Source organism: Oikopleura dioica, chromosome 2, assembly GCF_907165135.1.
Source record: "Oikopleura dioica chromosome 2, OKI2018_I68_1.0, whole genome shotgun sequence".
In the NCBI taxonomy this organism is placed as follows: domain Eukaryota; kingdom Metazoa; phylum Chordata; class Appendicularia; order Copelata; family Oikopleuridae; genus Oikopleura; species Oikopleura dioica.
The window spans coordinates 15,105,287-15,116,826 of NC_137292.1; the positions used below are offsets into that span (position 1 = coordinate 15,105,287).

At 43.3% G+C, this 11,540-nt stretch overlaps 5 protein-coding genes across 6 annotated transcripts in view; 4 read left to right on the forward strand and 1 right to left on the reverse strand.

Annotated features, from left to right (window-relative positions):
* Positions 1-11,540, forward strand: part of LOC145700080 (uncharacterized) — a 48,023-nt gene extending 36,483 nt beyond the window's left edge. The window contains exons 2-7 of one of the 2 annotated variants that reach the window (XM_081777340.1): positions 9,333-9,547; positions 9,589-9,752; positions 9,797-10,850; positions 10,901-11,099; positions 11,142-11,317; positions 11,363-11,540. In XM_081777340.1, coding sequence (XP_081633466.1) covers positions 10,382-10,850; positions 10,901-11,099; positions 11,142-11,317; positions 11,363-11,436 — 918 coding nt within the window. In that variant the 5' untranslated portion in view covers positions 9,333-9,547; positions 9,589-9,752; positions 9,797-10,381 and the 3' untranslated portion in view covers positions 11,437-11,540. The remainder of the gene's footprint in view (positions 1-9,332; positions 9,548-9,588; positions 9,753-9,796; positions 10,851-10,900; positions 11,100-11,141; positions 11,318-11,362) is intronic. The other variant, XM_081777341.1, reaches the window with a different exon arrangement.
* LOC145700079 (maestro heat-like repeat-containing protein family member 1) lies at positions 30-6,904 on the forward strand. Its single transcript, XM_081777339.1, has 8 exons — positions 30-215; positions 257-1,898; positions 1,942-2,260; positions 2,303-2,530; positions 2,572-3,070; positions 3,611-5,171; positions 5,215-5,474; positions 6,762-6,904. The coding sequence occupies exons 1-8, from the start codon at positions 44-46 to the stop codon at positions 6,803-6,805; spliced, it is 4,725 nt and encodes a 1,574-aa protein (XP_081633465.1). The 5' UTR covers positions 30-43; the 3' UTR covers positions 6,806-6,904.
* On the reverse strand, positions 3,053-3,515 carry LOC145700085 (uncharacterized). The gene is made up of 2 exons (XM_081777344.1): positions 3,383-3,515; positions 3,053-3,335 (listed from the first exon to the last, which is right to left on the reverse strand). Exons 1-2 carry the CDS (start codon positions 3,484-3,486, stop codon positions 3,095-3,097), a joined length of 345 nt encoding a protein of 114 aa, XP_081633470.1. The 5' UTR covers positions 3,487-3,515; the 3' UTR covers positions 3,053-3,094.
* On the forward strand, positions 6,886-8,175 carry LOC145700086 (NAD-dependent protein deacylase sirtuin-6-like). Its single transcript, XM_081777346.1, has 5 exons — positions 6,886-7,188; positions 7,250-7,446; positions 7,487-7,627; positions 7,675-7,932; positions 7,974-8,175. The coding sequence occupies exons 1-5, from the start codon at positions 6,986-6,988 to the stop codon at positions 8,162-8,164; spliced, it is 990 nt and encodes a 329-aa protein (XP_081633472.1). The 5' UTR covers positions 6,886-6,985; the 3' UTR covers positions 8,165-8,175.
* LOC145700083 (uncharacterized) lies at positions 8,202-9,286 on the forward strand. Its single transcript, XM_081777342.1, has 5 exons — positions 8,202-8,460; positions 8,506-8,640; positions 8,685-8,915; positions 8,964-9,121; positions 9,166-9,286. Exons 1-5 carry the CDS (start codon positions 8,202-8,204, stop codon positions 9,271-9,273), a joined length of 891 nt encoding a protein of 296 aa, XP_081633468.1. The 3' UTR covers positions 9,274-9,286.

Here is an 11,540-nt window from a genome sequence, read left to right on the forward strand (position 1 = left end):
TTCAGTCTTGTTATTATTTTATTCAGATTAAAATGACTCGAAAATGAAAATCGAATCGGTTGTGTCCGAGATACTGCAAATCCTTCCTGATAAAAATGCTGGAACGCACCGTTTGCTCTTTTGCTCGCTGTACAAAGTTGCCAAAGATGAGCCGAAAGTTGTAGTGCGCTACATTCTTGATGAGCTGGATAAGTTTTCTGTTGTTCAGCACGATGGTGAGTTGATTCTTTTTTGTTTGAAACTTATTTTGTTCAAGTGATTTTCGACTTATTCGCGAAGTTGATCCAGGACGATGAAAACTGCGTCTCCAATGGTCAGGCAGAAGAAATGATTCCCCTAGCCACTGCGGCTTTGTCCCAATCTAGGTTGAACTTGATTGGATCTCTTTGTGGAAAATATGCGTCTGAAATCGTCGATCATCTTTTATCGCAGAGTTGTGACCATACAATGGCTTATTTATCCCGTGTCGCTGAAGAGTGTGACCTCGCTGTTGATTTGATTTTCCGACTGCTTACTGGTTCGCAATCTTACATCGTCAATTCTGAGGAGATTCCAGACAGAATTAATTGTTGCCGATTTATCTCCAAAATCATGCAAAACATGATGGAAAAGAAAGGCGAAGAAAACCTGATCGAGCAGGCTGTCTTTGACAATTTACTCGCTTGTTTGTTACAGTGGCATGGTCTGAAAAACAACGACTCGTTGTTGCGCGATAAATCATTAGAGGCTGCTACTCTTCTTTGTTTCTCGATGCCGTGGGGGCGCGCAGACTGTCTTACAACACTGAAAACGTTGTACAGCCCTTATTTGAAAGACCGCAAGTCTGAGATCAACATCATTTACTCCTACCATCTTTTACTGTCGTTATTTATCAACAAGTCGCCACGACTCATATCAGAAAATATCGATCAAACAATGGCTGATCTTTTTCGAATTGTCAACCCAACAGCTCTACAACAAAGCGATGTTTATCGATGCTGGGGATGTCTGGTCCAAGAGTTCCCCACTCAAATCCTTCAGTTTCTGCTGAAAAAGCTCGACAGTATGCCTTCCATGGCGATTGTAAAAGTAAAAGCACTCAGAGTGATTCAGTACTTGATCAATTACGAAAAACCGTACATCCAGAACAAGACGGAAGAAATCATCAAAGCGCTTATTCCAATCCAGTCGAATACGAACTCTCATTGTAGACTTCATCTTCTTCACGTGACACAGGCTTTATTGAACAACCAAATGCTAGATTCTAAAAACGCGTCCTCTGGTCGACAGCTTGTTGAATTTATCGTTCGTATGGCTGCTTTGAGAAAAAATCATCCGGATCCAGATTTGAAAAAGCTCCGCATCGCTGCAGAAAATATCTTTCAATTGTCCTCGTCGTCGTCAAATGAGACCAGAGCATTTCTTTGGCCACTACTTCTTACGTTTCTTACAATGCCTGCTTATCACGGAGCGGCGAGTAGTATCGCAAAAGCGCTGGAAATGATTGCCAATCGACAGGTAGCAGAATCGCTGCCGTTGGAGTTTCCTTCCAAACCAGCTCACGCCGTCTTATTCGTCCGTTGTTTGTTATTCCTGTCGAATCCGAAAGAAACTGAACCCGGAGCGCTGTTGTCCTTTCTTCAATATTTATCCAAATCAATTAACGCCGAAGTTGATGCAATATTCCGCGTTGTTCTCCCGCGCCTCGATGCTTACTTGTCGGCAAATTTATACAACTCCAGCTGGAATGTAGACGAGTGGCATCAGCTTTTACTGAAGCTTGTTACGAGATCCCTGTCGATTCATGATTCGGGATCGTTTCTGTCTGGAGTTAGAAGTGAAATTTCGAAAACTCTAGTTTGCCCCCAAAGCGTCAGATCTCGACCGTTTTTGCTCCAATGTTCTGCTGCCGCGTTGAGGTAAAAAATAAGCGAACTAAGTCGGTCTCACAGGTTATTATAGCGCCACGCCGAACACGAAGTTTATCTTGAACGGAATCGATGAATTAATGAATATTTCCATCCATCAAAATCCATTTGAAAGAGACGCTTGCGCAAAAGCGATTCGCCTTCTTGCGAATTCCAAGCATTTCGACTCTGTTGTGGATAGATTTCTAAAGTCGAGTCAGGGAAAAGTGATGAAGACGGAAACCAAAATCACGAAAATCATCTTCGGAAGCGGCGATTCTCAGCGAGAACATGTAAAATCAACTGTTTTCTCCGCGCTAACCCACATTTTCAACACTATGATTGAAAAGGAAACATATTCTGTCTTCATCCAGGTTAGATATTATTCTATGTTATCCGGTTTTATCGGTTATTAGTGCACTCAGTTCTTGTTGGAAGCTGGAGAGTGTTCATCACTAGAAACATGGCTAGAGTTTTGGCAGGCGGTTTCTGCTTGCTCGAAAGTGTCAGCAGCATCTGGGAAGACTTTCCTTGGGCGAAATACTGTCATCGATATTTGTTGCAAGAGAATATTGCCGAAGGAAGAGTTTTCCTCAATCCACCCTGAAGTTATCTCTTCGCTTTCGAATTTGATCCTTTCTCAGGTAAATTTTGATTCTCAGTCCACCTCTCATTCGCGATTTAGCCTGCTGTTCAAGCTGGGGAAGCGATAGATCTTCTCAGGTTTTCACTCTCCGTTCCAAAGTCATCAGAATTTCCCTCGTGCTATCTTGAAGCGTTGACTTCTCATTTTGATTCGACGCTCAAACTTTCACCCTCCCCGGATAATTGCTTCAATCTACTCATGCTTGTCAAGTCATGGCTACTAGATGAGCGTATAAAAGCTCGTCAAAGTGCTATTCATATCTGGCTATCGATACTCGTCAAATTTTTGGATTACGTTAATGCTCCTGTTGATGAGCATTCGTCTTCCGTAAAACCGGGGGACATGCATCACTTTCAATCCCTTCTACCCGTCGCCTGCATTCGCTGCATCGACTCAGACCTCGTCACCCGTCGAACCGCACTAGAAGTAGTCATCATCCTAATCGACCTCTACTACGCTCGATCTAACGACACTATGCCAACCGAACTACGCGAAAAAATGACACGAGCAAACCGCAAGATTTTGACAACAGAAACAGGTATTTATTGCGGATAGATGTTGGTCACAGCGGGAGGCAGCGGGTGAAAAGACTCGAGATCAGGATGAGAACGCAGAGTATGAGCAAACAGCGGAGGAGGGATGTCCAATTTTCGAGGTCCGGGTTTGTCTTGGGCTGGATGATCTGAATTCTTTCCACTTGTTCCGCCAGTGCCTCGGTAAATCTCTGTTCTGCGGATTTTCCGGATCCCATGGGGCAACTGGGATCCTTATCTTCTTTTTTTGGCGGCTCCTTGGGCGACTGCCTGAATAAAATAATGTTAGTTTCATATTTTCATGTTTATTATCTCACCATTTGTAAACCCCATATGCGAGAACAGCTCCGGCAAGTGAAAACACAATGAGTTTGATCTTCTCGCCAGTCAAATTCATCGGGCTCCTTTCGAGTTGAAACATTGAAACAAAACTGCTTGTGCTAAATACAAATTGATATGAACTGAGCTCGAGTCTGATTTTTGCCAACAACAACGACCCTGTTCTAGAGAAAATATGCAATTTTGCAATGCAATTTTTTTCTTAGAAAGCATGTTTGCTGGAGCAAAGGATCTCGGTCAAATCTACTGCGAGCTAATTCGAGGAAAATCGGAATCTTTCATCAGTGGCCTTCTTGATTCCATTTCTGACCCAGATGAGCAAGCTGCTAATGGAGCTGTTTTATTCCTGACTCTTCTGGCGGAGGAATATCCGATCCAAGATGTCAAGCCGCTTATGAGAACACTCATCGGAAAGCTCCGGAGCTTACCAAACTCACATGTCAAGTCCCGCGCCGGTATTTTGTCTATTTTCGCTATTATTGGCGCTCAAAGCCCTGATGACGTTGTCGACGAGCTTATTAGTGGCGACACGACTTTTTGCGATGTCAACTCCTTGCATACTCACATTTGGCGTTATCTCGCGCCAAAGCCATTTATCGGGGAACAGTTTTGGAAAATACTCCGGGAGAAGCTCTGTTTCGGCGAGATTTTCAACGATTCGACGACTCTTTACAATGGTCGGCGCCCATCCAAGATCAAAATAGTCGAACTTGACTTTCTTGGAGCGCTTTGTGCATCGCTTGAAGTTATTCCTAGGCTTTCAGCAGAAATTATCAAAGACGATCTTTCTCAACATCTATCTCGTCTTATTGGCCGTTGGGCGATGCTCATAGACGCAAGCTTTCCTCTTACTCAATTTGGATCGTCAAAAGCAGCGACGACCACACCGTCAATAATAATGGCCAATCTTCTCAAAGTCATCTTCCAGAAGATTCACTTACTCTCTGCTTCTAAGAAAGCGAGAGAACTTCCAAATACAAACACTGAGGATCGAATCACGACGCAACTCGTCTGCAAAGGTCTCAAGTCTGTTATCAACGCAATAGCAGCTGATGACATGAAGTTCTTGTGCGAACTAACGCAAGAGCAAATGAAGTTGCTCGACGATTCCAGCTCATGGGAAGCAGATCTTGCGACGATATCGATATTGAGTGACACAATGGTCATTCTCAGCCAGAGTCTCAAGTCATCAAATGATCAAAAGGAAGCTGACACACTTTTATCAATCATGAAGAAGCTCTCAACAATCTGTGGATGCTCAACAACAATGACGACAGTGCGGTTCATTGCAATAAATGGCCTTGGTAACCTCTTCCTGCCGCCTGAAATTCGTTGCCTGGTTGATGTGGATGACGTTTTCAAATCTTTACTTGAGCTGTTCTTGTCCATCCTTCGTGGAAGTCAGGAGGATATGATTTTGTCTGAAGCATTTCATGGAATCACAAAAGTCGTTCGAAACTCTGTCAAGCCGCCCATGAGTTCTTTTCGGAAGCCAATCTTTCAAATGGCTACCACTTTCTTTCAAAAAGCCAATCCGGCTACAAGAAGATCAGCTGTAGAAGTCATCACTGTCCTGAGTGTGAATTTCCGCGACGATGAAGACAAGGAAGACTTTGTCGAGGAGCTCCATCGGAATTTACTCGATGTGCTCATTTGCCTAGCTGACAACGATAAAGACGTCAAACACGCTGCACAAGATGTGTTGCTGTCTATCGCGCCACTGATGGTCGACGAGTGTGAGCAACTTATACAGAAACATGCTAAAAGGTACGCTTTTATCGAAAAAAGGCAAAGTCTATTTCAAGTTCAGTGACAATCTGCACACGGGCGAGTTCACGGCTGAGTTCTGTTGTCGCTACGTGAAAAACTATTCCGTCGAGCAAAGTATCGCCATGATTTCGACCGCTAAGGAGCGCCTCTCGTCTCCTTGCGGAACCGTGCGCGGACAAGCAACAACTATCGTCGGTGCTTTGACCAAAGATTTCCCCGAAAGTCCAAAACTCGCTCCGCTGGCGGCCGAGTTGCTACCCATCTTTGTGCAGATGCTGCACGACGAGTGTCCGGACGCACGCGCCAGGCTAGGTTCAACAAAATCGCCCGAAACCAAGATCGGGTTTTATCGGGTTTTTTAGGAGGTCGGGTTTTGTTGGATCGGGCTTTGTTGGATTTTATCGGGTTTTTGTCGGGTCCGAAATCGGGTTTTTATCGGGTTTTTTGTCGGATTTTTGTCGGGTTTCCTACAAGCAAAAATTAAAAAAATCAAGTCAAAAGAAGGTCAATAACTTATCTTGAGCAGATTTTTTCAACAATTTTCGAGGATCATTAATAATATAATTTAGAATGTGCATTTTCCCACTGTGCAATAATATTAGTAATACGGTAGAATATAGAATAAATAATCCAAACCCTCTTTATATGTTTAGAAAGCTTGGACCTTGCTGAGTTGCAGTTTAGGGGGTTAGGCCTTGCCGAGGTCACATGACTTTAAATAACCCATGGGGTTGAAAATAGTGGGAGTCAACCTAAAAGACTGTTCTGCTAAGGCCTTCAAGCTCAGGCGTTCTCTGACACTGTTTTTTTTATGTTTCCGACGTCATTTTCGACCCCCTGTAAAAAAGGGATGAGTATATCCTGAGATTCTCTTAACCCCTCTACGCCACAGAATAGACCTTCAGCTCTTATTTGAGCCCCTTTGAGACGCTGTACGATGATTGTACTCCGAGAACATAGACTCCCAATATGAGGTTAAAATTGGCGAAATCGGGTATTTCCGGGTTGATGACGTCATTTGTCAAAGATCACGTGACATTGACATTTGCTCAGTATCCCTACGCTACAGATCAGACCCTAAGCTACATTTTGGTACCCTGGGGGACTATTTGCGACTTCTCTGGTCGGAGAACATAGACTCCCCAGTTGTCGGAAACATAAAAAACAGTGTCTCTGAAATTCTGCCCTCGAAATGGATCGCTGATTGCCAGGGACCTCGCTGAATTTCATTCTCTCAATCGCCAGAAGATTATCTTTGGTAAGATTAATGTAAATGTCCTCTAGAGCTCGTTCTCTGCCTTTCCCCGGTAACCGGGGCCCGGTTTTGGAGGCAGTTCTCATCTATTTCGAGTGCTTTTTGAGTAAATAAGGGCAAGGGAGGCTATTTAGACCGACTGTGATTGACTGAAAAGGCAAGAAAAACCCGACGAAATTCCGACAAAATCCGACAAAAACCCGATCCTACGTCGGGTTTTTGAAATTTTCAGGATCGGGTTTTGTAGGGTGAAAAAAACCCGACAAAACCCGATAAATATCCGATCCGATATCGGGTTTTCCGGGCATCGGATTTCGATTTGTTGAACCTAGGCGCCAGGGCTGGAGAAGCGCTTTCATTTATTTATCGTTTCTGAGTCTCAACAGCCACGTATTCATTCATTCTCTATTCACTTTCAAAGTTATCATTTACTATCTTATTTCTTCATCTGCACTATTTCCGACGCGTTTCAAGCCCATCAACTTTACGGACAAATCAACGAGTAAAACTGAAAGTTTTCATGCAAACTTAAACATCATCGATCCTTCCATTTCAGATGTCGGCGGGTTACAATTCGGGCCTATCAGAATATCCGAACAAGGGAAAACTGAATCTGAAAGAGGCCGAAGATGCTCTTGAAGAAATTGAAAAGAAAATCGACGAGCTAGTCGAACTGATAATGGAGTCGAAAAGAACGGTTGTTCATACTGGCGCCGGAATTTCCACGAGCTGTGGGATCCCTGATTTTCGCGGTCCTAAGGTAGTGGTCAATATTTATTGTTGGCTAAACATAAGCGCATCATTGTTGATCACGGTAATTGGGAATGTGGACAAGAGAAGCAAAAGGCGAAAAAGTGGAGGAGGGCATAGAATGGTCGAATGCGAGACCGTCGAAAACGCACATGGCTCTCGTCGAACTGGAAAAACGAGGACATGTCCAATGGCTCGTCTCCCAAAATGTCGATGGGCTTCATGCACGCTCAGGATTTCCTCTCAACAGATTCGCAGAGCTTCATGGTAAAAAACTCAATTCAATAAGTTTACCTTACTTTTTCAGGAAATGTATTCGCTATCCACTGCCCGAGCTGCAAGTACAGAGAGATTCAAGACAACCCCGTCGAATTTATTGGACAAAAACCTATCGGAAGAATTTGTGGTCAAATAAATTCGCGCGGATCTACCTGTCGTCGACAGTTAGGTATTCCTTGCTTCTTTTGTAATCCCCCATTTACAACATTTTCATAGTCGATTCTGTTCTTGACTGGGAGCACGACCTTCCAGAGCCCTTCTTCTCAGACTCATGGGCGCAATCTGAAGCGGCAGATCTCTCTATCGTACTTGGATCATCGCTACAAATTCAGCCGGCGAATACATTACCCACGCTTTCCAGAAAGATGGTGATCATTAACTTGTCGAATACAAAAATGGACAGAAAGGCGCACCTAATCATCAAGTCCAAATGCGATTTCGCCATAGAAATACTCATGCAAAAGCTGAAAATAGGTTTGCTTGCGTTTTCTTACCCAGAATCTAAAGAAATTCAGACATTCCGGAATGGACAGGACCTACGATCGTAAAAGAATCTTCCCTCAAACTAGAACCACTGCCGATCAAAGAAGCGAAGCCAAAAACAACTCGTCGAAAAAGAAAAACTAAAAGTGAACAAGACCCGGACTATACTTCTCATTCTGTACCTAAAGCACCCAAAAACGAAATTCCTGAAAATGAACTATGATTTAGTTACTACAGCTCTTTTTATTCAAATGTTTCAGATGCAAAACTTGAGGGGTAAATGCCTCCTCAGTTGTGCCTTTCGAAATCGTGCTGTTTCAAGAAATTTGTCCTTGACATCCGTTTATCTTGACGAAGATAAGGATACAAAGCTTGTGCCTGGATCTATCAAGCAGTTTGTCCGCGTTTTCGGCCACAAGACTGAGAAACACGCGACTAGGAATGGGAACTTGATATTAGATCATAGAAGGCGGCTGAGGAGAGCTATCAAATCTATGATTTTCACTCCTTTTTACGCTGGTAATTTTGAGACTCATCAATTTTAGTGGTCAAACTTTACTTCAGTGCCACTATTATTCGATGAAATTAGTATACCAATGCTGGGTGCGATAGATGCAGTCAGCCCTTGTTTTATGCTTGCAGCTTGGCAACTGTACAGTTTTGCTCTGCTGAAAGATTACAAAGCTCAATATCCTCTAGGTATTCCAAGATTTGCTGTGAGCTTTCTTTTACTTTCAGTTCAGTTCACAAAGTTTTATTCAATCCCTACGATGGCGGAGTTGCTCTAATGCGCGAGCAGTGGGCTCACGCCGCTAATCCACTGAAAAATCGAAGACCAAAGTTAGAATTATTTTATATTCCTCACGAAGAGAGTCACATGTATAAAGCTGTTGGCACGACTCTTCCCGAAGGTTGCGTTATTCAAGATGTTGATGAAAAGGTGAAAGATGGTACAAACGTTAGCTCGCATCATGGTAAAGAAAGCATGATTTAGAATCACATTTGAATCAATACGGCTTCAGGTTTTATTCATTCTGATGTAATATTAAACGAGATTGCGTTCGACAATTACACTGACGAACTTCTTGCATCGAGGCTTATGAACGATATGATCGATTTGCGATTCCAAAAAGACTCTATTCTTAGACTACCAGATATTTCTTTTGGCAAGAATGCCGAGGTAAGATCCATTGTACGCTAGCTTTCCACTCAATTTAATTTCAGTATGTCGAGCGTGATCAAGTATCGGAACGATTCCAAGAAGCTCGAAAGCGTCGTGATGCATTCGCTGATCGAATGATGCATCCTTCTCAAGCTGACCAAGCCAAATGACCTCTCAAAACAATCCTCTGCCTTCGATCTCTTTTCTCAGAAGCAAATAGTTCATTCAGAAAGTTCGTGTCGCGAAAGCATGGTTCGCTGTGGACAGTTGACTTCGAAGGAATGTCTCCGTTTTATCTTTACGAAAATGGATCGAGTTCCGCGCGTTTACAACGATGCAGTACTCGCCAAGCTCGATGTACTTGCTGATGAGCTAGAGCGCTTTTCCACTGCTGGGGCGATAGCATTTTGGTCAAATATTGTCCATAGTAAACCCTGTCAAAAGGTACTCATAAACAACGATTTTCTCCTAGCTAGATCAATAAGTGTTTAGTCTCGTGCGCTGAGAACCTACCGAGGCTATATGAGATGAAATTCATCGTGGACGAATATAGGGAGTCTATCAAGAAGCTCTCAATCGTGTTGCGAAACATCTTCATGCGGGTCGTTTCTCAGAAGGAAATCGAAGATACAGCTAGCCTAGATTTGAGGTAGTATTTTCTGAAGTTAAAACAGTAAGGAGACAATTTTTCAGCTCGTTCCTGGATCTTTACGTGATATCAGATCTTGCCAGCAACTTTGGCCACATTCCATCGTTCAAAAAGGGGCTCACAATTCTCGTCAGTCGGACGAAAAATCTTCCTGCTAAAATATACGACTACGAAGTTATGGCCAGTTCCGCTCTGAATGATGTGATCGAGAGATTTGAAGTTGTGGACAAGCTCAATACCAAAGGATTAGTAGACCTGTACTCATCTGGACTCGATATTATCTGCAGCTTGCATTCGTTATCAATAGCTGATCCAAGGATAGCAGAACTCTTGGCGGAGCCATTCGACGACCCAGAATCCAAAAAGAGCGATTTCTCTTGGTGAAAATCGCCGAACTCTTCGAGCTTATAACCAAACATGTATCGAACAAACTCGAAGAAGTGTTTAACTATCAAGTGTACAGCATACTTTTCTCCCTGAAATTCACCCAGACCGTCTTTACTAGCCGCTTTCTCAAAGAAAAAATATACGAAGAAGACGCTGAAGTTTTCCTGCTTCTTTGCCACGCTTTGCTAAGCCACAAAGTCTTCCTCTGTGATTTGAAAGAATATTTGAGCTTGTTGGACATCATGCTAAAGATGAAGTCGGCATTTCCTAAAACTGTGAAAGATGATCAAGTCAAGTGGTTCATGGAAGATGCCAAAGAAGCTTCAAAAGCGCCAAAAGTGAAAATGAGTGCAGAAGCAAGTCAGATTCGAGAGATCTACCCTGATCTCGGATCTGAGTTTATCTCGAAGCTGCTCGCCTACTACAAAAATAACGTACAAGAAGTGATGATTGCTCTTCTCGAAGAAAACCTCCCACCGCAATTGGCAAGTCTTGACCGAACAGCCGAAACGAAGGTCGAACCTGAGAAGCCAAAACTAGTCATCCCCGGACTTTACCACAAAAAGGCAAAGACGAAGCGAGTGGATCACGCGAAGGAGGAAGAGGAGCGACAATACATTCGAAAGATTGCAATGAACTATCAGTACACTGAAGATGTGGAAATTGTTGAAGTTGCAGAAGACGAGACTGGCGCTAAATATCAAACGTCGAGTAAGTCCTTTTCGTTCTTTAGCTATTCAGCAAGTTTACTCTCTTTCAAGAGGAATACGGCGACGAGTATGACGACACATACGATGACGCGATTGAACTTGGGGAGAAAGTCGAGTATGACGTCGTCAAGCCGGCGGATCTCGCAATCGACTCTGATCTTCAAAAGAACTCCAACCACCAGAATCTCATCAAACGAAAAGCGAAAGGGCGAGTACAAGACGAGGCTGAAAGCAACTCATCTGACTCCCGGTATGAGTTTTCACGGTTTGCGATTCTAGATGAAAAGTTTAGACCACAATCGAGATCGGATCGGGTCTCAGCTCCTGTCAGCGCAAGCGCTTACTACAAACAAGTTTGGCAAGAAAAGCACAAGAACGAGAAAGAGCCTGGTGGCCCTCCCCCACCAAAGGGAAAGCTAACGGAGGATGCTACTGATTTGCAGAAGCGGCAAAAGGACGTCAACAAAGGTAACTTTAGTTGGCTTCGACAGGCTGTTTGAACTTTCAACTCAGCGCGTGTCGGAAATCACAACCGAAAAAAGATGGCAATGAAGAAGCAAAGTAGAGGGATGACTTCAAACGAATAGCATAGAAACTAATTCCTAACTACAAATAGGACCCTCCATTAATTTCAATACTGAAACATTCAATTTGAAAGTTACTTGCTTTACTTCAAAGCAATACTGATAAC

Coding starts and splice junctions, on each gene's coding strand:
- LOC145700079 (XM_081777339.1), top strand. CDS start 44: ATGAAAATCGAATCGGTTGTGTCCGAGATACTGCAAATCCTTCCTGAT. Junction 3,071..3,610: donor GATTTTGACAACAGAAACAG/GTATTTATTGCG, acceptor TTTTTTTCTTAG/AAAGCATGTTTGCTGGAGCA. Junction 5,475..6,761: donor CGACGAGTGTCCGGACGCAC/GCGCCAGGCTAG, acceptor TGTTGAACCTAG/GCGCCAGGGCTGGAGAAGCG.
- LOC145700085 (XM_081777344.1), bottom strand. CDS start 3,486: ATGTTTCAACTCGAAAGGAGCCCGATGAATTTGACTGGCGAGAAGATC. Junction 3,336..3,382: donor GCATATGGGGTTTACAAATG/GTGAGATAATAA, acceptor TATTTTATTCAG/GCAGTCGCCCAAGGAGCCGC.
- LOC145700086 (XM_081777346.1), top strand. CDS start 6,986: ATGTCGGCGGGTTACAATTCGGGCCTATCAGAATATCCGAACAAGGGA. Junction 7,189..7,249: donor CCTGATTTTCGCGGTCCTAA/GGTAGTGGTCAA, acceptor ATCACGGTAATT/GGGAATGTGGACAAGAGAAG. Junction 7,933..7,973: donor CATGCAAAAGCTGAAAATAG/GTTTGCTTGCGT, acceptor AAAGAAATTCAG/ACATTCCGGAATGGACAGGA.
- LOC145700083 (XM_081777342.1), top strand. CDS start 8,202: ATGCAAAACTTGAGGGGTAAATGCCTCCTCAGTTGTGCCTTTCGAAAT. Junction 8,461..8,505: donor TTTCACTCCTTTTTACGCTG/GTAATTTTGAGA, acceptor ACTTTACTTCAG/TGCCACTATTATTCGATGAA. Junction 9,122..9,165: donor CTTTTGGCAAGAATGCCGAG/GTAAGATCCATT, acceptor ATTTAATTTCAG/TATGTCGAGCGTGATCAAGT.